The following is a 26,631-nucleotide window of genomic DNA, read 5'->3' as shown; positions in this document are numbered from 1 at the left end:
AGACATTTTACCAAACTGTGTTTATTTACCAAGTGTGGTGCTAAGCTCTCCTAATCAGGAAAGTCCGCGGTCCAATCCAGTCAATGCCGAGATTGAGCCAGGGTGACCGTGGGGTTGCTACAATTGCGTTTGTGCCTCTGTGTTCTGAATACTGATGAGAATGATGGTTTATCTGGGGAGTGCAGCCAGAACCACGAGCGGCTCAGCTGTACACAGAGGTACAAGGAACGAAGGAAGAACAATGGCGATAGGTGATTCAATAGCTGGGGGAGCAGACAGTGTTTTTGTGGCCACAGACATGAATCTAGGATGGTGTGTTGCCTCCTGGTGCCAGGTCAAGGATATCACTGAGCAGCTGCAGAGCACCCTGAGCAGAGAGGGTGAACAGCCAACAGCCGTGGTCCATGCTGGTACCAACGACATAGGTGGAAAGAGGGATGTGGTCCTACAGTCTGAATTTAAGAAGCTGTGTAGGAAATTAGCAAGTGGGACTCAAAGGAAAGTAAAGAACGTCATTATAGAAATAGGAGGATAACACAGATAAGTGCATGGCTGGGAAGATGGTGCAGGAGGAAGGGATTTAGATTCTTGGGACACTGGGACCAGTGCTGGGGGAGATGGGATTGGTACAGGCTGATGGGTTACACCCAAACAGAGCCGGGACTGAATTCCTCGCTGGACAATTTGCTAGTGCTACAGGGAAGGTTTTACACTAATTTGACAGGGATGTGGGAACTGGGAGGTAATATCAGAGAGGAATACCAAAGTGCACAAAACACCGGGAGAGACAGGTAGCACCAAAGTAGCAAATAGTAGGCTATTAGGTGGACTCTGCATTAGAGGAAAATAATAGAGTCTAAATCAGGTTTACTGTGCATGTATGTGAATGCACAGAGTATAGTAAATAAGATTGGGGAGTTACAGGTGCAGATTGACATGTGGAAATATGATGTTGTGGCGATAACAGTGACCTGGGTCAAAGAAGGGCAAGACTGGGTTAGATATCCCTGGATACAAAGCGTTCAGAAAAGATAGGAAAGGAGGAAAAAGGGGACAGGTGGCAATATTGATTTAGGAGAATGTTGCAGCGCTGGAGAGAGAGGATGTCCATAGAATCATAGAAAGTTTACAACACAGAAAGAAGCCACTTGGCCTATCGGGTCAGCACTGGCTGAAAAACGAGCTACACAGCCTCATCCCACTTTCCTGTAGGTTACAGCGATTGAGGTGCAGATCCAGACATCTTCTAAATGAGTTGAGGGATTCTGCCTCTACTCCCCCTTTTTAGGCAGTGAGTTCCAGACCCCCACAATCCTCTGGGTGAAGAAGGTTTTCCTCATCTTCCGTCTAACCTTCCATCAATCACTTCAGATCTATACCCCCTAGTCACTGACCTCTCTGCTAAAGTAAATAGGCCCTTCCCATCCACTTTACATCAGGCCCCTCACAATTTTGTACATCTCATTCTAATCTCCCCTCAGCCTCCTCTGTTCCAAGGAGAACAACCCCAGCCTTTCCAATCTTTCCTCATAGCTGCAATTTTCCAGTCCTGATAACATCCTCGTAAATCTCCTCTGCACCCCCTCTAGTGCAATTACATCCTTTCTGTAATGAGGTGACCAGGGCTGCACACAGCAGTCAACTTGTGGCCTAACTAATGTTTTATACAGTTCCAGCATATACTCCCTGCTCTTACATTCTATACTTCGACTAATAAATGAAAGGATTCTATAAGCCTTCTTAACCACCTGTTATGACACAGCAATTTGTAAAGGCTGAGTTATTTAAAATCCCAGAGGGAAACTTTAAACAACTGTCATAACCTATATTTTCAATTGATATGTTTTGAGTTGCACCTCTAAATTCAGAAATAAGATCACCAGTTCTCAAAAGATTTTTATATCAAATTACATGAGACATTTCTTAATCTACACAAGTTTATTATATACACATGGCTACAAATTACTATGATCATAACTTTTAACAAATTCCCAAACTAATCTCCATTAAGGCAACAGCAACCCATAGAGTTAACCAAACACCAGGCAAAGCATTTTCACCTACAAATTCAAAATGAGGTTCTTTTCACTTTGATTCCTGTGGAGACAGTTGTAGACTTACAGGCTTTGATGTTACATTGCCTCTGCTCTGCACACACAAAACTGCTATCGGTTATACCCAGCACATCTCATTGAATATAAATTCTTATTTTATCACCAGCCCCTGTTAACTCCACCTCTTCTAACAGTAAAACCCCTTTTGTAGTACCAATTTTATTAGTAATATAAATATTGCTTGGTCTCTGCTAGCTAGGTGCCAGATTTCACTCCCCCTCTTGAGTGCTCTATTCAAATAAACGCAAAGGCACTCTATCTTACTGTCCACATCTCAAAACTACTATAAATCAAAGCACCCAGACTAGCTGGCTTTAATCCAATTAAGACACACCCACAGACTAAACCTCTATTTAAAAAATAATAATTTCCAATAACATTATATAAATTAAGAGCTTCATGACACACCTTATTGACCTACCCTGGTACCTTCAGGGATCTATGAACGTTCACTCCAAAGTCTCTAACTTCCTCTACACCTCTCAGTGTCCTCCCATTTACTGCATAACTCTTTGCCTTGTTTGACCTCTTAGAATGCATCACCTCACACTTCTCTGGGCTAAATTCCATTTGCCCACCAGACCAGTCCATTGATACTTGCCTGCAGTCTACAGCTATCCTCCTCACTATCAACCACGTGGCCTGTTGTCCCAATGGGGGTCAAGGACAGAAACTATTTGGCTAGAGCTAAGGAACAAAAAAGGTGCAATTAGATTGCTCGGTGTAGTCTATAGGCCACCAACAAATGGGAAAGATGTAGAGGAACAAATTTGCAAGGAAATTACAGAAGGATGCAAGAATAATAGGGTAGTTATAATGGAGGGCTTTAATTATCCAAATATGGACTGGAATAGTGGTAGTGGAAAGGGCAGAGGGGGTTATGTAACCAGTTCAACAAGAAAGGAGCCACTGCCACACCTGGTTCTTGGGAATGAGGTGGACCAAGTGGGGGAACATTTCGGAGACAGTGATCATTGCATCATAAGGTTTAGGTCGGCTATGGAAAAGGAAAAGGAGGAATCTGGAGTAAGATGAATTAACTGGGTAAAAGCCAACTTCAATGGGTAAGAATGGATCTGAACCAGATAAATTGGAGTCAAAGGTTGGCAGAAAAAACTGTAAGTGAACAATGGGTTGCTTTTAAAGAGGAGATAGATCAGGCAGAGTCAATGTATACTCCCATGAAGGAGAAATGTAGGGCAAAGAAATCCAGAGCTCCCTGGATGACTAGAGAAATGGAGGTTAAGATGATGAAGAAAAAGTGTGCTTATGGTAGACATCAGGTGGATAATGCAATAGAGAACCAGGCTAAATATAGAAGAGACTGACAGCTAGCATAAAAAGGAATCCCTAGACTTCTATAGGCACAAAACTAATTAAAGGGTGGTAAAAGGAGGAGTGGTGCCGATTAGGGTCCAAAAAAGGGATTTAAGCATGGAGTCTGAGGTATTAAGTGAATACTTCACACCTGTCTACCAAGGAAGAAGATGCTGCCCAGGCAATGGTGAAAAAGGAGGTAGTTCAGACACTTAAAGGGTTTAAAATTGATAGCATTATTGGATAGGTTAGCAGTGCTTAAAGTTGGTAAGGCACCAGGACTGGATGAGATGCTTCCAAGGACACTGAGGAAAGCAAGAGTGAAGATTGCAGAGGCACTGGCCATAATTTTTCAGTCTTTCTTGGACCTAGATGTGGTGCCAGAGGACTGGAGAATTGTAAACTTTACACCCTTGTTCAAAAAAACGGTGTAAAGATAAATCCAGCAACCACAGACCAGTCTGTTAATCTCAGTTTCCAGGAATGATACTTTGAGAAAAATTAACAGGCACTTGGACAATTGCAGATTAATTAAGTAAAGCCAGTGTGGATTTCTTAAGGGGAAATCATGGTTAACTAACTTTCTGGAGTTCTTTGAAGAGATAACAGAGAGGGTTGATGAGGGCAACAATGATGATGTGGTATACACGGACTTCCAAAAAGCATTTGATAAAGTGCCATTTAGCGGACATGTGAGCAAAGTTATGGCTCATGGAATAAAAGGGACAGTCAGACCATGGATACAAAATTGGCTGAGTGACAGGAAACAGAGATTGAATGTTAACAGTTGCTTTTCAGGCTGGAGGAAGTTTTGTAGTGGAGGTCCCCAGGGGTGAGTGTTGGGACCCCGCCTATAGAGATCGGTGTATAGGGCACAATTTCAAAGTTTGCAGATGATACAATACTTGGAAGTATTGTGAACTGTGAGGAGGATAGTGTAGAACTTCTCAAAAGGACATAAACAAGTTGGTGTTATGGGCAGACATGTGCCAGATGAACTTTAATGCAGAGAAGTGTGAAGTGATGTATTTTGGTAGGAAGAACATGGAGAGACAATATAAAATAGGGATACAATTCTAAAGGGATTGCAGGAACAGAGGGACCTGGGGTTAATGTGCATAAATCATTGTAGGTGGCAGGACAGATTAATAAAGCATACAGTATCCTGGGCTTTATTAATAGGGGCATGGAGTACAAGAGCAAGGAGGTTATGTTAAGCTTGTGTAAGACACTGATTTGGCCTCAGCTGGAGTATTGTGTCCAGTTCTGAGCACCGCACTTCAGGAAGGATGTGAAGGCATTGGAGACAGTGCGGAAAACATTCACGAGAATGGCTCCAGAGAGGAGGAAGTTCATTTATGAAGATAGATTGGAGAAGGTGGGACTGTTTTCCTTGAGAAGAGAAAGTTGATAGAGGTATTCAAAATCACGAGGGGTCTGGAGGGTGTAGAAAGGGCAAAATTATTCCCATTAGTAGAGGATTGAGAATGTGAGATTTACGGTAATTGGCGAAAACAGCAGTGGTGGCAGGAGAAGGTGAGCGGTTAGGATCTGGAATGTGCTGCCTGAAAGTGTGGTGGAGGCAGATTCAATCACGGCTTTCCAGGGAAAATTGGATTATTATCTGAAAGGGAGGAATGTGCAGGGTTCCGGAAAGAAGCGAGGGAGTGGCTCCAGGTAAATTGCTCCTTTAGAGGGTCAACACAAACACAATGGGGGGAATGGCCTTCTTATATGCTGTAACCATTCTATGATTCAATGAGAGGTTTTGGGATAGGATGAAATTGTTTCCATTTCCAGAAGGATTGGTAATCAGAGGACACAGATTTTTTTTTAATTCATTCATGGGGTGTGGACTTCGCTGGCTGGGCCCAGCATTTGTTGCCCATCCCTAGTTGCCCCTTGAGAAGGTGGTGGTGAGCTGCCTTCTTGAGCCGCTGCAGTCCATGTGGTGTAGGTACACCCACAGTGCTGTTAGGGAGGGAGTTCAGGAATTTGACCCAGCGACAGTGAAGGAACGGCCGATATATTTCCAAGTCAGGATGAATGGTCTGTTCCAGTGTTATGTTTTTTTTTATATATATTCAACTATCTTTTGAAAGTTATTATTGAATCAGCGTTCCCTCCCTGAGCACGTTCCCGATCCCAAAAACTCACTGTGAGAAAAATGTCTCTTCATCCATCCCTCTGGTTCTTTTCCCAATCACCTTAAGCCTGTGCTCTCTGGTTATTGGTGGTTTACAATGTTTGCCTCCTTCCGGTGGTAACAGGTTTTACTCCATCAAACATGACATAAATTTGAATATTAACACTGAATTCTGGCTTTAACTTCTCTGCTCTAAGAACAGCAACCCCAGTTTCTCCAGGTCTCTCACATAACTGAAACCTCTCATCCCTAGTCCCATTCCAGTAAATCTCCTCTGTACTCTAAGGCCTTGACACTCCTCCTAGAGGATGGTACACAGAATTGGACACAATACTCCAGCTGAGATCTAAGGCAATGTTCCCTCTAAGCTGCACTATTGTGTAGAACCAAAAGCCCCCATGCAGGCTGCACATGATTCAACTCCTTAAATGACCACGTGTGCAGCGCGCAAAATATTTAAAGGGCTAACGCACTTAAAGGAATCGGCCGACTCGATAAAAAAATTAGGGTCTAAGGGTTGATTGACAAAGATTTGGCATAAAGGTTCACCCTTTAAATTTGTCAGCATCCTCCTACCGTGTAAAATTAAAGCGCATGGGATTGGGGGTAGTGTATTGGGATGGATAGAAAACTGGTTGGCAGACAGGAAACAAAGAGTAGGAATAAATGGGTCTTTTTCCGAATGGCAGGCAGTGACTACTGGGGTACTGCAGGGATCGGTGCTGGGACCCCAGTTATTCACAATATATATTAATGATTTAGATGAGGGAATTAAATGTAATATCTCTAAATTTGCAATGACACAAAGCTGAGTGAGAGGGTGAGCTGTGAGGAGGATGCAGAGATGCTTCAGTGTGATTTGGACAAGCTGAGTGAGTGGGCAAATGCATGGCAGATGCAGTATAATGTGGATAAATGTGAGGTTATCCACTTTGGCAGCAAGAACAGGAAGGCAGATTATTATCTGAATGGCTATAAATTGAGAGAGGGGAATGTGCAACGAGACCTGGGTGTCTTCATACACCAGTCGCTGAAGGTAAACATGCAGGTGCAGCAGGCGGTAAAGAAGAGAAATGGTATGTTGACCTTCATAGCCAGAGGATTCGGGTACAGGAACAGGGATGTCTTGCTGCAATTGTACAGGGCCTTGGTGAGACCACACCTGGAATATTGTGTGCAGTTTTGGTCTCCTTATCTGAGGAAGGATGTTCTTGCTATAGAGGGAGTGCAGCGAAGGTTTACCAGACTGATTCCTGTGATGGTGGGACTGACATTTGAGGAGAGATTGAGTCGGTTAGGATTATATTCGTTGGAGTTCAGAAGAATGAGGGGGGATCTCATAGAAACCTATAAAATTTGAACAGGGCTAGACAGGATAGATGCAGGAAGGATGTTCCCGATGGTGGGGGAGTCCAGAGCCAGGGGTCACAGTCTGAGGATATGGGGTAGACCATTTAGGACTGAGATGAGGAGAAATTTCTTCACCCAGAGAGTGGAGAGCCTGTGGAATTCACTACCACAGAAAGTAGTTGTGGCCAAAACATTGTATGTTTTCAAGAAGGGGTTAGGTATAGCTCTTGGGGCAAAAGGGATCAAAGGATATGGGGAGAAAGCGGGAGCAGGCTATTGAGTTGGATGATCAGCCATGATCATAATGAATGGTAGAGCAGGCTTGAAGGGCCGAATGGCCTACTCCTGCTCCTAGTTTCTATGTTTCTATGTTTCTTACCAGTTGATAGCAGAGGCTCCCCTGTGCCTGGGCAGTAGGGAGGGATGGTAGATAATGGATCCATGCTTAGGAAAGTCAATCACTTCCATTGGAATGAACTGGGAGCAGAATGGCAGCACATTAAGTTCCGGTCCGAGACTGGAGTACTCGCTCACTACCTCTGGAATCGCCTTCCCTTTCACCCGCCAGCGGGTATACTTAAACAAGCTGATGCCATCCTTTGCAGCTTCTGCAGCTGTTGGACAAAATGTCGCAGAGATTATTAAAAGCAAGGCTCAGCATTTATTATTTATTAGTATTTAGCATCCCTAGTTGCCCTTGAGAAGGTGGTGGTGAGCTGCCTTCTTGAACCGCTGCACCCACAGTGCTGTTAGGGAGGGAGTTCCAGGATTTTGACCCAGTGACAGTGAAGGAACGGTGATATATTTCCAAGCCAGGATGGTGAGTGACTTGGAGGGGAACTTCCAGGTGGTGGTGTTCCCATCTATCTGCTGCTCTTGTCCTTCTAGGTGGTAGTGGTCGTGGGTTTGGAAGATTCTGTCTAAGGAGTCTTGGTGAGTTGCTACAGTACATCTTGTAGATGGTACACACTGCTGCTACTGTGCGTTGGTGGTAGAGGGAGTGAATGTTTAAGGAGATGAATAGGGTGTGAGAGGGATAACCGGCATCAACACCTGCTCCTGGCCACACAGAAGAATCTCCGAATCCACACAATGCTGAGGTGTTTGGAAGCCCCATCTGCTCTCTCATAAAAGAATACGTCAAAGAACAGGGGCATTCTCCCCAATGTCCTTGCTGATACTTATCCCTCACTCAACATCATTAAAAACAGATGATCTGGTCTATTAATCTATTGTGTGAGGGAATTGGAGTGTTCTGTTGTCCCTGTGCTACTGACCATTTACTCGAAAGAGTTGCTACTGACCATTTCCCTGAGCATTCACCCAATGGGTGCCAAGTTGCTATGGGACAAAGCCCACAATGACTAGGATGAAAGGGAGCTAATTATAAACAGCCTTCATTCTCATTCTTACAGGCGTTTCAGGCTATGCTTTACAGACACACAGTCAACAACTGTGGTGGGAAATTAAAGGTGAGGAACTGTTGCTTCTTTTGGATTCAAATGGAATGAAAATATTGTGGAGAAAATTTTCGGTATACCTCTACATGCACCACATCCCCAACCCCATCCACCACCCCCACCCCCATCCACCACCCACAACCCCATCCACCACACCCAACCCCATCCACCACCCCCAACACCATCCACCACCCCCCCAACCCCATCCACCACACACCCAACCCCATCCACCACACTCCCAACCCCATCCACCACCCCCAACCACATCCACCACCCCCAACCCCAACCACCACCCCCACTCCCATCCACAACCCCAACCCCATCCACCATATTCCCAACCCCATCCACCACCCCCACCCCCATCCACACCCCAACCCCATCCACCACACCCACCCCCATCCAGCACGCCCAACCCCATCCACCACATCCCCAACCGCATCCACCACCCCCAACACCATCCACCACCCCAACCCTATCCACCACACCCCCAACCCCATCCACCACCCCCAACCCCATCCACCACCCCCAACCCCATCCACCACCCCCACTCACATCCACCGCACCCCCAACCCCATCCACCACCCCCACCCCCATCCACACCCCAACCCCATCTACTACACTCCCAACCCCATTCACCACACCCCCACTCCCATCCACCACACTCCCAACCCCATCCACCACCCCCACTCCCATCCACCACACTCCCAACCCCATCCACCACACTCCCAACCCCATCCACCACCCCCACTCCCATCCACCACACTCCCAACCCCATCCACCACACTCCCAACCCCATCCACCACCCCCACCCCCATCCACCACACTCCCAACCCCATCCACCACCCCCAACCCCATCCACCACACTCCCAACCCCATCCACCACACTCCCAACCCCATCCACCACCCCCACCCCCATCCACCACACTCCCAACCCCATCCACCACCCCCAGCCACATCCACCACCCACACCCCCATCCACCACCCACAACCCCATCCACCACACCCAACCCCATCCACCACACCCCCAACCCCATCCACCACCCCCAGCCCCATCCACCACCCCCAACCCCATCCACCACCCCCACTCACATCCACCACACCCCCAACCCCATCCACCACCCCCAACCCCATCCACCACCCCAACCCCATCCACCACACCCCCAACCCCATCCACCACCCCCAACCCCATCCACCACCCCAACCCCATCCACCACACACCCAACCCCATCCACCACCCCCCCAACCCCATCCACCACCCCCAGCCCCATCCACCACACCCCCAACCCCATCCACCACCCCCACCCCCATCCACCACCCCCCCAACCCCATCCACCACACCCCACCCCCATCCAGCACGCCCAACGCCATCCACCACATCCCCAACCGCATCCACCACCCCCAACACCATCCACCACCCCAACCCTATCCACCACATCCCCAACCCCATCCACCACCCCCACCCCCACCCCCATCCACCACAACCCCAACACCATCCACCACCCCCACCCCCATCCACCGCACCCCCAACCCCATCCACCACACTCCCAACCCCATCCACCACCCCAACCCAATCCACCACCCCCACCCTCATCCACCACCCCCAACCCCATCCACCACCCCCACTCCCATCCACCACCCCCCCAACCCCATCCACCACACACCCAACCCCATCCACCACACTCCCAACCCCATCCACCACCCCGAACCACATCCACCACCCCCAACCCCATCCACCACCCCCACTCCCATCCACAACCCCAACCCCATCCACCATATTCCCAACCCCATCCACCACCCCGAACCACATCCACCACCCCCAACCCCATCCACCACACCCCACCCCCATCCAGCACCCAAACCCCATCCACCACACTCCCCAACCCCATCCACCACCCCCAACTCCATCCACCACCCCCAACCCCATCCACCACATTCCCCAACCCCATCCACCACCCCCAACCCCATCCACCACCCCACTCCATCCCCATCCCCACCCCATCACCATCCACCACACCCACCACCCCATCCACAACACTCCCAACCCCATCCACCACCCCAACCCCATCCACCACCCCCAAACCCATCCTACACACTCCCAACCCCATCCACCACCCCCACCCCCATCCACCACACTCCCAACCCCATCCACCACCCCCAGCCACATCCACCACCCCCACCCCCATCCACCACCCACAACCCCATCCACCACACCCAACCCCATCCACCACACCCCCAACCCCATCCACCACCCCCAGCCCCATCCACCACCCCCAACCCCATCCACCACCCCCCTCACATCCACCACACCCCAACCCCATCCACCACCCCAACCCCATCCACCACCCCAACCCCATCCACCACACCCCAACCCCATCCACCACCCCCACCCCCATCACCACACTCCCAACCCCATCCACCACCCCCAGCCCCATCCACCACCCCCACCCCCATCCACCACCCACAACCCCATCCACCACACCCAACCCCATCCACCACCCCCAACACCATCCACCACCCCCCCAACCCCATCCACCACACACCCAACCCCATCCACCACACTCCCAACCCCATCCACCACCCCCAACCACATCCACCACCCCCAACCCAACCACCACCCCACTCCCATCCACAACCCCAACCCCATCCACCATATTCCCAACCCCATCCACCACCCCCACCCCCACACACCCCAAACCCATCTACTACACTCCCAACCCCATTCACCACACCCCCACTCCCATCCACCACACTCCCAACCCCATCCACCACCCCCACTCCCATCCACCACACTCCCAACCCCATCCAGCACACTCCCAACCCCATCCACCACCCCCACCCCATCCACCACACTCCCAACCCCATCCACCACCCCCAGCCACATCCACCACCCACACCCCCATCCACCACCCACAACCCCATCCACCACACCCAACCCCATCCACCACACCCCCAACCCCATCCACCACCCCCAGCCCCATCCACCACCCCCAACCCCATCCACCACCCCCACTCACATCCACCACACCCCCAACCCCATCCACCACCCCCAACCCCATCCACCACCCCAACCCCATCCACCACACCCCCAACCCCATCCACCACCCCCAACCCCATCCACCACCCAACCCCATCCACCACACACCCAACCCCATCCACCACCCCCCCAACCCCATCCACCACCCCCAGCCCCATCCACCACACCCCCAACCCCATCCACCACCCCCACCCCCATCCACCACCCCCCCAACCCCATCCACCACACTCCCAAACCCATCCACCACCCCCAACCCCATCCACCACACCCCCAACCCCATCCACCACCCCCACCCCATCCACCACCCCCACCCCATCCACCACCCCAAACCCCATCCACCAAACCCCCAACCCCATCCACCACTCCAAACCCCATCCACCACCCACAACCCCATCCACCACTCCAAACCCCATCCACCACCCACAACCCCATCCACCACACCCCCAATACCATCCACCACACTCCCAACCCCATCCACCACCCCCACTCACATCCACCACACCCCCAACCCCATCCACCACCCCCAACCCCATCCACCACCCCAACCCCATCCACCACTCCAAACCCCATCCACCACCCCAACCCCATCCACCACACCCCCAACCCCATCCACCACCCCCCCAACCCCATCCACCACCCCCACCCCCATCGACCACCCCACCAACCCCATCCACCACACTCCCAAACCCATCCACCACCCCCAACCCCATCCACCACCCCCACCCCATCCACCACACCCCCAACCCCATCCACCACCCCCACCCCATCCACCACCCCCACCCCCATCCACCACCCTCAACCCCATCCACCACCCCCAACCCCATCCACCACCCCCACCCCCATCGACCACACTCCCAACCCCATCCAACACCCCCACCCCCATCCACCACACTCCCAACCCCATCCACCACCCCCAACCCCATCCACCACACCCCAACTCCACCCACCACAGCCCCAACCCCATCCACCACACCCAACCCCATCCACCACACCCCCAAACCCATCCACCACCCCCAACCCCATCCACCACACCCCCAACCCCATCCACCACACCCAACCCCATCCACCACCCCCAACTCCATCCACCAAACCCCAACCCCATCCACCACCCCCAACCCCATCCACCACACCCCCAACCCCATCCACCACCCCCAATAACATCAACCATACGCCCAACCCCATCCACCACCCCAACCCCATCCACCACCCCCACTCCCATCCACCACCCTAACCCCATCCACCACCCCCACTCCCCTCCACCACACTCCCAACCCCAACCACCACACTCCCAACCCCATCCACCACACTCCCAACCCCATCCACCACCCCAGCCCCATCCACCACCCCCAACCCCATCCACCACCCCCCCAACATCATCCACCACCCCCAGCCCCATCCACCACACCCCCAACTCCATCCACCACCCCCACCTCCATCCACACCGCCCCCAACCCCATCCACCACACTCCCAACCCCATCCACCACCCCCAACCCCATCCACCACCCCCACCCCATCCACCACACCCCCAACCCCATCCACCACCCCCACCCCATCCACCACCCCCACCCCCATCCACCACCCCAAACCCCATCCACCAACCCCAACCCCATCCACCATTCCCACCCCCATCCACCACACCCCCAACCCATCCACCCCCCCCACCCCACCCACCCCCATCCAACGCACTCCCAACCCCATCCACCACCCCAACCCCATCCACCACCCCCAACCCCATCCACCACACTCCCAACGCCATCCACCACCGCCAACCCCATCCACCACCCCCAACACCATCCACCACCCCCCCAACCCCATCCACCACCTCCCAACCACATCCACCACCCCCACCCCCATCCACCACACCCCCAACAGCATCCACCACACCCCCAACCCATCCACCCACCCCACCCCCATCCAACGCACTCCCAACCCCATCCACCACCCCTACCCCATCCACCACCCCAACCCCATTCACCACCCCCACCCCCATCCACTACACCCAACCCCATCCACCACCCCAACCCCATCCACCACACTCCCAACCCCATCCACCACACCCCCAACCCCATCCACCACCCCCAACCCCATCCACCACACTCCCAACCCCATCCACCACCCCCAAACCCATCCACCACCCCCACACCCATCCACCACACTCCCAACCCCATCCACCACCCCAACCCCATCCACCACCCCCAAACACATCCACACACTCCCAACCCCATCCACCACCCCCACCCCCATCCACCACACTCCCAACCCCATCCATCACCCCCAGCCACATCCACCACCCCCACCCCCATCCACCACCCACAACCCCATCCACCACACCCAACCCCATCCACCACACCCCCAACCCCATCCACCACCCCCAGCCCCATCCACCACCCCCAACCCCATCCACCACCCCCACTCACATCCACCACACCCCCAACCCCATCCACCACCCCCAACCCCATCCACCACCCCAACCCCATCCACCACACCCCCAACCCCATCCACCACCCCCCCAACCCCATCCACCACCCCCAGCCCCATCCACCACACCCCCAACCCCTTCCACCACACCCACCCCCATCCACCACCCCCCAACCCCATCCACCACACTCCCAACCCCATCCACCACCCCCAACCCCATCCACCACCCCCACCCCCATCCACCACCCCCACCCCCATCCACAACCCCAAACCCCATCCACCACACCCCCAACCCCATCCACCACTCCAAACCCCATCCACCACACTCCCAACCCCATCCACCACACCCCCAATACCATCCACCACACTCCCAACCCCATCCACCACCCCCACCCCCATCCACCACACCCCCAACCCCATCCACCACCCTCACCTCCATCCACCACACCCCCAACCCCATCCACCACCCCCACCCCCATCCACCACCCTCAACCCCATCCACCACCCCCAACCCCATCCACCACCCCCACCCCCATCGACCACACTCCCAACCCCATCCACCACCCCCACTCCCATCCACCACACTCCCAACCACATCCACCACCCCCAACCCCATCCACCACACCCCAACTCCATCCACCACACCCCCAACCCCATCCACCACACCCAACCCCATCCACCACACCCCCAAACCCATCCACCACCCCCAACCCCATCCACCACACCCCCAACCCCATCCACCACACCCAAAACCATCCACCACACCCCCAACCCCATCCACCACCTCCCAACCACATCCACCACCCCCACCCCCATCCACCACACCCCCAACCGCATCCACCACACCCCCAACCCATCCACCCCCCCCCACCCCCATCCAACGCACTCCCAACCCCATCCACCACCCCCACCCCCATCCACCACCCCCAACCCCATCCACCACCCCAATCCCATCAACCACCCCCACCCCCATCCACCACATCCCCAACCCCATCCATCATCCCCAACCCCATCCACCACCCCCACCCCATCCACCACCCCCAACCCCATCCACCATTCCCACCCCCATCCACCACACCCCCAACCCATCCACCACCCCCACCCCCATCCAACACACTCCCAACCCCATCCACCACCCCAACCCCATCCACCACCCCCAACCCCATCCACCACACTCCCAACCCCATCCACCACCACCAACCCCATCCACCAACCCCAACCCCATCCACCACCCCCCCAACCCCATCCACCACCTCACAACCACATCCACCACCCCCACCCCCATCCACCACACCCCCAACCGCATCCACCACACCCCCAACCCATCCACCCACTCCACCCCCATCCAACGCACTCCCAACACCATCCACCACCCCTACCCCATCCACCACCCCAACCCCATCCACCACCCCCACCCCCATCCACCACACCCAACCCCATCCACCACCCCAACCCCATCCACCACACCCCAACCCCATCCACCACACCCCCAACCCCATCCACCACACTCCCAACCCCATCCACCAAACCCACTCCCATCCACCACACTCCCAACCCCATCCACCACCCCCACTCCCATCCACCACACTCCCAACCCCATCCACCACCCCCACTCCCATCCACCACACTCCCAACCCCATCCACCACCCCAACCCCATCCACCACCCCCACCCCATCCACCACACACCCAACCCCATCCACCACCCCCAGCCCCATCCACCACCCCCACCCCCATCCACCACCCACAACCCCATCCACCACACCCAACCCCATCCACCACCCCCACTCCCATCCACCAGCCCCCCAACCCCATCCACCACACTCCCAACCCCATCCACCAACCCCAACCCCATCCACCACCCCCACTCCCATCCACCACCCCCCCAACCCCATCCACCACACACCCAACCCCATCCACAACACACCCAACCCCATCCACCACACTCCCAACCCCATCCACCACCCCCAACCACATCCACCACCCCCAACCCCAACCACCACCCCCACTCCCATCCACAACCCCAACCCCATCCACCATATTCCCAACCCCATCCACCACCCCCACCCCCATCCACACCCCAACCCCATCTACTACACTCCCAACCCCATTCACCACACCCCCACTCCCATCCACCACACTCCCAACCCCATCCACCACCCCCACTCCCATCCACCACACTCCCAACCCCATCCACCACACTCCCAACCCCATCCACCACCCCCAACCCCATCCACCACACTCCCAACCCCATCCACCACCCCCAAACCCATCCACCACCCCCACACCCATCCACCACACTCCCAACCCCATCCACCACCCCAACCCCATCCACCACCCCCAAACACATCCAACACACTCCCAACCCCATCCACCACCCCCACCCCCATCCACCACACTCCCAACCCCATCCACCACCCCCAGCCACATCCACCACCCCCACCCCCATCCACCACCCACAACCCCATCCACCACACCCAACCCCATCCACCACACCCCCAACCCCATCCACCACCCCCAGCCCCATCCACCACCCCCAACCCCATCCACCACCCCCACTCACATCCACCACACCCCCAACCCCATCCACCACCCCCAACCCCATCCACCACCCCAACCCCATCCACCACACCCCCAACCCCATCCACCACCCCCAACCCCATCCACCACCCCAACCCCATCCACCACACACCCAACCCCATCCACCACCCCCCCAACGCCATCCACCACCCCCAGCCCCATCCACCACACCCCCAACCCCATCCACCACCCCCACCCCCATCCACCACACCCCCAACCCCATCCACCACACTCCCAAACCCATCCACCACCCCCAACCCCATCCACCACCCCCACCCCATCCACCACACCCCCAACCCCATCCACCACCCCCACCCCATCCACCACCCCCACCCCCATCCACCACCCCAAACCCCATCCACCAAACCCCCAACCCCATCCACCACTCCAAACCCCATCCACCACCCACAACCCCATCCACCACACTCCCAACCCCATCCACCACCCCAACCCCATCCACCACCCCCACCCCATCCACCACACACCCAACCCCATCCACCACCCCCAGCCCCATCCACCACCCCCACCCCCATCCACCACCCACAACCCCATCCACCACATCCAACCCCATCCACCACCCCCACTCCCATCCACCAGCCCCCCAACCCCATCCACCACACACCCAACCCCATCCACCACACTCCCATACCCATCCACCAACCCCAACCCCATCCACCACCCCCACTCCCATCCACCACCCCCCCAACCCCATCCACCACACACCCAACCCCATCCACAACACTCCCAACCCCATCCACCCCCCCAACCCCATCCACCACACACCCAACCCCATCCACCACACTCCCAACCCCATCCACCACCCCCAACCACATCCACCACCCCCAACCCCAACCACCACCCCCACTCCCATCCACAACCCCAACCCCATCCACCATATTCCCAACCTCATCCACCACCCCCACCGCAATCCACACCCCAACCCCATCTACTACACTCCCAACCCCATTCACCACACCCCCACTCCCATCCACCACACTCCCAACCCCATCCACCACCCCCACTCCCATCCACCACACTCCCAACCCCATCCACCACACTCCCAACCCCATCCACCACCCCCAACCCCATCCACCACACTCCCAACCCCATCCACCACCCCCAAACCCATCCACCACCCCCACACCCATCCACCACACTCCCAACCCCATCCACCACCCCAACCCCATCCACCACCCCCAAACACATCCAACACACTCCCAACCCCATCCACCACCCCCACCCCTATCCACCACACTCCCAACCCCATCCACCACCCCCAGCCACATCCACCACCCCCACACCCATCCACCACCCACAACCCCATCCACCACACCCAACCCCATCCACCACACCCCCAACCCCATCCACCACCCCCAGCCCCATCCACCACCCCCAACCCCATCCACCACCCCCACTCACATCCACCACACCCCCAACCCCATCCACCACCCCCAACCCCATCCACCACCCCAACCCCATCCACCACACCCCCAACCCCATCCACCACCCCCAACCCCATCCACCACCCCAACCCCATCCACCACACACCCAACCCCATCCACCACCCCCCCAACCCCATCCACCACCCCCAGCCCCATCCACCACACCCCCAACCCCATCCACCACCCCCACCCCCATCCACCACCCCCCCAACCCCACCCACCACACTCCCAAACCCATCCACCACCCCCAACCCCATCCACCACCCCCACCCCATCCACCACACCCCCAACCCCATCCACCACCCCCACCCCATCCACCACCCCCACCCCCATCCACCACCCCAAACCCCATCCACCAAACCCCCAACCCCATCCACCACTCCAAACCCCATCCACCACCCACAACCCCATCCACCACTCCAAACCCCATCCACCACCCACAACCCCATCCACCACACCCCCAATACCATCCACCACACTCCCAACCCCATCCACCACCCCCACTCACATCCACCACACCCCCAACCCCATCCACCACCCCCAACCCCATCCACCACCCCAACACCATCCACCACACCCCCAACCCCATCCACCACCCCCAACCCCATCCACCACCCCAACCCAATCCACCACACCCCCAACCCCATCCACCACCCCCCCAACCCCATCCACCACACTCCCAACCCCATCCACCACCCCCAACACCATCCACCACCCCCACCCCATCCACCACACCCCCAACCCCATCCACCACCCCCACCCCATCCACCACCCCCACCCCCATCCACCACCCCAAACCCCATCCACCACACCCCCAACCCCATCCAACGCACTCCCAACACCATCCACCACCCCCACCCCCATCCACCACCCCCACCCCCATCCACCACCCCAATCCCATCAACCCCCCCACCCCCATCCAACACACCCCCAACCCCATCCATCATCCCCAACCCCATCCACCACCCCCACCTCATCCACCAACCCCAACCCCATCCACCATTCCCACCCCCATCCACCACACCCCCAACCCATCCACCCCCCCGTCCCCCCCACCCCCATCCAACGCACTCCCAACCCCATCCACCACCCCAACCCCATCCACCACCCCCAACCCCATCCACCACACCCCCAACCCCATCCACCGCACCCCAACTCCATCCACCACACCCCCAACCCCATCCACCACACCCAACCCCATCCACCACACCCCCAAACCCATCCACCACCCCCAACCCCATCCACCACACCCAACCCCATCCACCACCCCCAACTCCATCCACCAAACCCCATCCCCATCCACCACCCCCAACCCCATCCACCACACCCCCAACCCCATCCACCACCCCCACTAACATCAACCATACGCCCAACCCCATCCACCACCCCAACCCCATCCACCACCCCCACTCCCATCCACCACCCTAACCCCATCCACCACCCCCACTCCCATCCACCACACTCCCAACCCCAACCACCACACTCCCAACCCCATCCACCACACTCCCAACCCCATCCACCACCCCCAACCCCATCAACCACCCCCAGCCCCATCCACCACACCCCCAACTCCATCCACCACCCCCACCTCCATCCACACCGCCCCCAACCCCATCCACCACACTCCCAACCCCATCCACCACCCCCAACCCCATCCACCACCCCCACCCCATCCACCACACCCCCAACCCCATCCAACGCACTCCCAACACCATCCACCACACCCCCACCCCCATCCACCACCCCCACCCCCATCCACCACCCCAATCCCATCAACCCCCCCACCCCCATCCAACACACCCCCAACCCCATCCATCATCCCCAACCCCATCCACCACCCCCACCCCATCCACCAACCCCAACCCCATCCACCATTCCCACCCCCATCCACCACACCCCCAACCCATCCACCCCCCGTCCCCCCCACCCCCATCCAACGCACTCCCAACCCCATCCACCACCCCAACCCCATCCACCACCCCCAACCCCATCCACCACACTCCCAACGCCATCCATCACCGCCAACCCCATCCACCACCCCCAACACCATCCACCACCCCCCCAACCCCATCCACCACCTCCCAACCACATCCACCACCCCCACCCCCATCCACCACACCCCCAACCGCATCCACCACACCCCCAACCCATCCACCCACCCCACCCCCATCCAACGCACTCCCAACCCCATCCACCGCCCCTACCCCATCCACCACCTCCCAACCACATCCACCACCCCCACCCCCATCCACCACACCCCCAACTGATCCACCCCCCCCACCCCCATCCAACGAACTCCCAACCCCATCCACCACCCCAACCCCATCCACCACCCCCAACCCCATCCACCACACTCCCAACCCCATCCACCACCACCAACCCCATTCACCACCCCCAACCCCATCCACCACCCCCCCAACCCCATCCACCACCTCCCAACCACATCCACCACCCCCACCCCCATCCACCACACCCCCAACCGCATCCACCACACCCCCAACCCATCCACCCACCCCACCCCCATCCAACGCACTCCCAACCCCATCCACCAGCCCTACCCCATCCACCACCCCAACCCCATCCACCACCCCCACCCCCATCCACCACACCCAACCCCATTCACCACCCCAACCCCATCCACCACACTCCCAACCCCATCCACCACACCCCCAACCCCATCGACCACACTCCCAACCCCATCCACCAAACCCACTCCCATCCACCACACTCCCAACCCCATCCACCACCCCCACTCCCATCCACCACACTCCCAACCCCATCCACCACCCCCACTCCCATCCACCACACTCCCAACCCCATCCACCACCCCAACCCCATCCACCACCCCCACCCCATCCACCACACACCCAACCCCATCCACCACCCCCACCCCATCCACCACCCCCAACCCCATCCACCACACCCCCAACCCCATCCACCAACCCCAACCCCATCCACCACCCCCACCCCATCCACCACCCCCAACCCCATCCACCACCCCCACCCCCATCCACCACACCCCCAACCCATCCACCCCCCCACCCCCATCCAACGCACACCCAACCCCATCCACCACCCCAACCCCATCCACTGCCACCACCCCCATCCACCACCCCCAACCCCATCCACCACCCCCAACCCCATCCACCACACTCCCAACCCCATCCACCAGCCCCAACCCCATCCACCACACTCCCAACCCCATCCACCACACCCCCAACCCCATCCACCACACTCCCAACCCCATCCACCACCCCCACTCCCATCCACCACACTCCCAACCCCATCCACCACCCCCACTCCCATCCACCACACTCCCAACCCCATCCACCACCCCAACCCCATCCACCACCCCACCCCATCCGCCACACCCCTAACCCCATCCACCACCCCCACCCCATCCACCACCCCCAACCCCATCCACCACCCCCAACCCCATCCACCACCCCAACCCCATCCACCACCCCCAACCCTATCCACCACACTCCCAACCCCATCCACCACCCCCACCCCCATCCACCACACCCCCAACCCCATCCACCACACCCCCAACCCCACCACCACCCCCACCCACATCCACCACCCCCAACCCCATCCACCACACCCCCAACCCCATCCACCACCCCCAACCCCATCCACCACCCCCAATCCCATCCACCACACTCCGAACCCCATCCACCACCCCCAACCCCATCCACCACCCCCAACTCCATCCACTACACTCCCAACCCCATCCACCACCCCCAACCCCATCCACCACCCCCAACCCCATCCACCACCCCCAACCCCATCCACCACCCTCCCAACCCCTTTCCACCACCCCCACCCCATCCACCACCCCCACCCCCATCCACCACCCCCAACCCCATCCACCACACTCCCAACCCCATCCACCACACTCCCAACCCCATCCACCACCCCCAACCCTATCCACCACACCCCCAACCCCATCCACCACACTCCCAACCCCATCCACCACCCCCACCCCATCCACCACCCCCACCCCCATCCACCACCCCCAACCCCATCCACCACACTCCCAACCCCATCCACCACACTCTCAACCCCATCCACCTCTAGCATTTCAGGCCTTCAGCATCAACCTGTTTCCCTTAACTAATTTCTGTTAACCAGTTTCCATTAACTAGTTTCTGTTAACTAGTGCCATGTTTCCATTAATACAACAATGACCGTGCTTTAAAAAGTAATTGGCTGTGATGAATTTTGGAATGTCCTGCGATTGTGGACATTGCTGTATAAATGCAAGTTCCTCCTTTCATTGTGATGGGATGCAGGTGCATCAGTGACTCTCTTGCCCCCAGCTAACATCAGAACAAGGTGGAGAATTCCTCTGCTCCATTTCATACAAAACCCTTAAAGTCACCATCCCATGTCTGACTGGACTTCACCTAAGGTCCAGATATGCAGGACAAGGTGTCAACATCCCATAGCACCCATGGTCCTGGTGCCCTGCACCTTGAGGCCATCACACCATCTTATTACAGATTTAATGGCTGGGTAATTTACTTCTTCAATTTTAATGTCCATTGTACCAATCGAGAGTCCCGAGAGACTGTATGCACCCAGAGAGACCATACCCCAGAGGGACTGTACACACCGAGAGGTAATACCCACAGAGGGACCATCCCCACCAAGAGGTTGCGCACACCAGGAGACCATACCCACCAAGAGGATCCTCTTTGCCATCTTTATCTGGGATTGTGAATATTCCGACAATCTCGTGTCCTGCCTTTTTGAGTTCCTTGTACACCTCCTGGCCGAACAGGCTCTGTCCAATCACAGCAATCTTCATCCTCCTTCAGCAGTGAGTACAGACCTACTGGGACCGAAATCAACCAAACAGCTGAAATTCCAACAGCAGGACAACAAGACAGTGCTTCATTCTCCCTCAATATCACTAATGGTACAAAGACCAAGCCCATCCAGATTTGAATGTTGTGGGAACCTTCCAGAGCTCCTCCTAGATAGAACAGGATACACGAAGCCTGTTCACATGATGGGTAACCATTGCCTTTCAGAGCCTCCACTCTCTGGGCTCCAGTTTCCTTGTTTGCTCCATCTCCTCCGAGTCACAAGGTTCTGGGTTAAAGGTCCACTCCAGGGCTTGAGCACAAAATCAAGGCTAACACTCCGGTGCTCTACTGAGCGAGTGCTGCACTGTCAGAGTCTTTCCAATGAGATGTTAAACTGAAGCCCCATTTGCCCGCTCAGGTAGATGTCATTCCATTGCCATTCCATGGCACAATTTCAAAGGAGAACAGGGGAGTTATACCTAGTATAAGAGCAAAATACTGCGGATGCCTTGTGACTAGTGTCCATGACATTTTTGTCAATCTCTCCTTAGCTGTCATCTATCCCTGACCTTCTATCTTGCTCCACCTGCTCCACCCCATCTTAAACTGTAAAAATTTCATCGCATTTCTACTTCTCTTTAGCTCTGAATAAGAGTCATACGGACTCGAAACGTTAACTCTGTTTCTCTGTCCACAGATGCTGCCAGACCCGCTGAGTTTTTCCAGCATTTTCTGGTTTTATTTGAGTTATCCCTAGTGTCCTGGACAATATTCATCCCTCAATCAATATCACAAAACAAAAGATCATCCGGTCAATATCACATTGCTGTTTGTGGGATCTTGATATTTTTTCCTACATTACAACAGCGACTAGACTTTAAAAAATACTTCACTGGCATCTGAGACATCTGATGGCTGTGAAAAGTGCTATATAAATGCAAGTCTTTCTTTCTTTTTCTTTTATTCCAGTAGCTCTGGAATTCACTCCCTACACCTGACCACCTCTCTCTCATCCTTTAAAATGTTCCTTAAAAACCTTCCTCTTTGACCAAGCGCCTGACTGACCAATGTCTCTTTATGTGGCTTGGGTGTCAAATCTTGTCTGATGATAGTTCCTGTGATATCTTGGGATATCTTTAATTATGTTAAAAGTACAATTTAAATACACGTTGCTGTTGTTCTTTCTAAACTTCAAATATGCTAAACTATGAGCTCCTCTTGCACTGAAATGGAAACCAATTTTACATTTTCTTTCTGTTAAGAGTTATAGAATATAACAGTCTAGCTGCAAAGGTGTTACAGTAATAAGGCTCCTGTGCTGTCATAAAGTTCTGGGCTCCATAATATAGGAGGATGTTGAAAATGTAAATTGCAGATTCCCAACCCCACCCCCTATCCCCCCCCCACCCCAACTACCCCCAGCTCTCAACAGTGCCATCTGTCACTTGTTTCTATGTTGTGCATTTACAGAACGCTAACCCTTGTTCTGCTATTATCACATTCTGCTATCTTACCTTTATGGCACTGTCAGCACCTCCTTGAGTCTTTTACTCTACCATTAGCACTCCCTTCGTCCTGCGTCCATGACATCTTTGTCAATTTCTCCTCAGCTGTCACCTATCCCTGACCTTCTATCTCGTTCCCCCTCTTAAAAGGTATAAAATCCACCACATTTCTACTTCCCTTTAGCTCTGAAGCAGAGTCAAATGGACTCAAAACGTTAACTCTGACTCTTTCTCCACAGATGCTGCCAGACCGGCTGAGTTTTTCCAGCAATTTCTGTTTTCCCCAGGATGTGGCCTGGAATGAGGTGATACAAAGAAAAACTTGAAAAGTTGGAGCTGTTCTCATTAAGACTGAGGAAATCAAGGGTAATTTCTTTGAGGTATTTAAAACTATGAAGGAATCAGATAGGGAGAAATAAGTTTTAAGAGAGCCTTAAAGCGAGACTGGTGGCAAGGTTTAGGAGGGGGATTCCAGAGTCACCAGAACAAAAGCAGATTGGATCAAGCTATTAAGAGGCCTAGAACAAGGGGACATTAGACATAAACTTAGGACAGAACATAGGAGAAACCTTTTCATGCAGAGAGTTGTGTGGCTATGTAATGCACTGGTGAGTTTGTGATTGAGGCCAATGCTTCATCAAGGCTGGAGAATTGGTTAGAGAGTGCTTTCAGGATTTTATGGGCTTCCACAACCCACAAGATGAAGAGAGAGGCGGTCCACCCATTCCCACAAAAATACAGCTGGATGTCAACCCAAATTGAACTCCAATTTCTCCTCTTGGGACTGTCTGGAGTGAAGTATGAACCCAGAGATTTCTGCCTCTAAGGTGAGAATTCTCCCACTGTTACAGCGATGCACTCCCAAGGCCTCTGGTTACCCTCCCACAGCTTTTTTTATTTTTGAATTTTGACTATTTTGGAACATGTGGAATGTTTAATTGAAATGTGAAAACTTGGTTTTCCTCGTTTAGTACCTCTGTTCCAGTGTTGTTCCCAATGAATGAGAGATTCTAATTATAACAGAAGGCTAAAGATTGGGTTTTTCACTGGGATAAGAAGGATAAGAGAGAGATTTAATAGCTCCAGACTACAACATGCTGTGCAGTTGGGTCAATCTGTTCTTTTTGTTTGGCATTTCAAAACAGACTGAGAATTTGTGTAAAGCAGAAATAGTAAACCGGGTGGTCTGCTTCTGCTACTAATTCGTATATTTTTCAGTTTGGCAGTCTTTGAAGAGACCCTGGTGTTGAAGCAGGTCTTTGTGAATAGAGCAGAATCTGTGTTATTGTGTGTGTTAAACAGTTCAAAGGAGCAGAGAACTGAAGACAAGAAGGGCACGGGACTGTTGATTGAACAAGACCCAATGATGCTGTTTCATCATTGCCAAAGCCTGCCGGATAATTTAAAGAAACTGGGAGAGTGTGTGGTGATTCTGTGCAATAAGGACTGTGATGATGTGAGTGAGACAGGGTTTTTAGATATGTGCCTTGTCAGTGGTAGTTGTATCCGGGGATTTCAAATGGAATATGGCTGTTGGCAAATGCAACCCAAGGGCTGAAATGATTGAGTGGGAAGAGAGAGTCCATACACAGTAGACACTGAGTTGGCAAGACTGTGAGGTTGCCTGTGGTCCGACATTTGTATGGGAAGTAATACCGGTGCTTGTAACTATGAGGCGTATCATTGTTGTATTGACTATTTAAAATGAAAATTACCTCTGTTTGAAATATCCTTTGCCTGTTAATTAATGTTGGAATTATGTTGATTTTAGTTGGTTTGTTACAGTAAAAGTTTGAAAAAGTGAAATCTTGACCAGTGTTTTTTTTTTATGTTGGGCTTCTTGTGAGGATTCCTTGTATTTTTAAAAAAGTTATCAGTCTCTACAGGGATTGTAACACCGGCTAGGCCAGGATTTATTGCCCATCCCCAATTGCCCTTGAGAAGGTGGTGGTGAGCTGTCTTCTTGAACCGCTGCAGTCCATGTGGTGTAGGTACACCCACAGTGTTGTTAGGGAGGGAGTTCCAGGATTTTGACCCAGTGACAGTGAAGGAACGGCGATATATTTCCAAGTCAGGATGGTGAGTGACTTGGAGGGGAACTTCCAGGTGGTGGTGTTCCCATGTGTCTACTGCCCTTGTCCTTCTAGATGGTAGTGGCCGTGGGTTTGGAAGGTGCTGTTGAAGGAGGCTTGGCGAGTTCCTGCGGTGCATCTTGTAGATGGTACACACCAATGTTCTCTTTAACTTTTTTCCATCCATGTGCGTCAACTTTATATATATATATATGTTAAAATTTACCAAATGTATGGAAGAAGAAAGAATCCTAACCCTAGCCATTGCCATGGTAACAGGCTGGTCCACAAATTACCAGATTTACTGAAGTGAATTTTAAATTGACCATGGTGTTATTTGAACACTCAACCTTTAGGCTTTAAGTTCAGTATCATAAACA

At 54.7% G+C, this 26,631-nt stretch overlaps 1 protein-coding gene across 2 annotated transcripts in view; it reads right to left on the bottom strand.

Moving 5' to 3' along the window:
• aldh1l1 (aldehyde dehydrogenase 1 family, member L1) overlaps positions 1-22,673 on the bottom strand; it is a 79,962-nt gene extending 57,289 nt beyond the window's left edge. Inside the window, exons 1-2 of one of the 2 annotated variants that reach the window (XM_041191582.1) lie at positions 22,547-22,673; positions 7,307-7,541 (exon numbers count right to left, since the gene is read on the bottom strand). In XM_041191582.1, coding sequence (XP_041047516.1) covers positions 7,307-7,541; positions 22,547-22,673 — 362 coding nt within the window. The remainder of the gene's footprint in view (positions 1-7,306; positions 7,542-22,546) is intronic. The other variant, XM_041191584.1, reaches the window with a different exon arrangement.
• Positions 22,674-26,631: the final 3,958 nt, after the last annotated feature.

This window comes from Carcharodon carcharias, chromosome 7 (assembly GCF_017639515.1).
Source record: "Carcharodon carcharias isolate sCarCar2 chromosome 7, sCarCar2.pri, whole genome shotgun sequence".
Taxonomy (NCBI): Eukaryota; Metazoa; Chordata; class Chondrichthyes; order Lamniformes; family Lamnidae; genus Carcharodon; species Carcharodon carcharias.
Note: the sequence above shows the minus strand (reverse complement) of the source record. Positions and strands in the feature narration are given on the sequence as shown.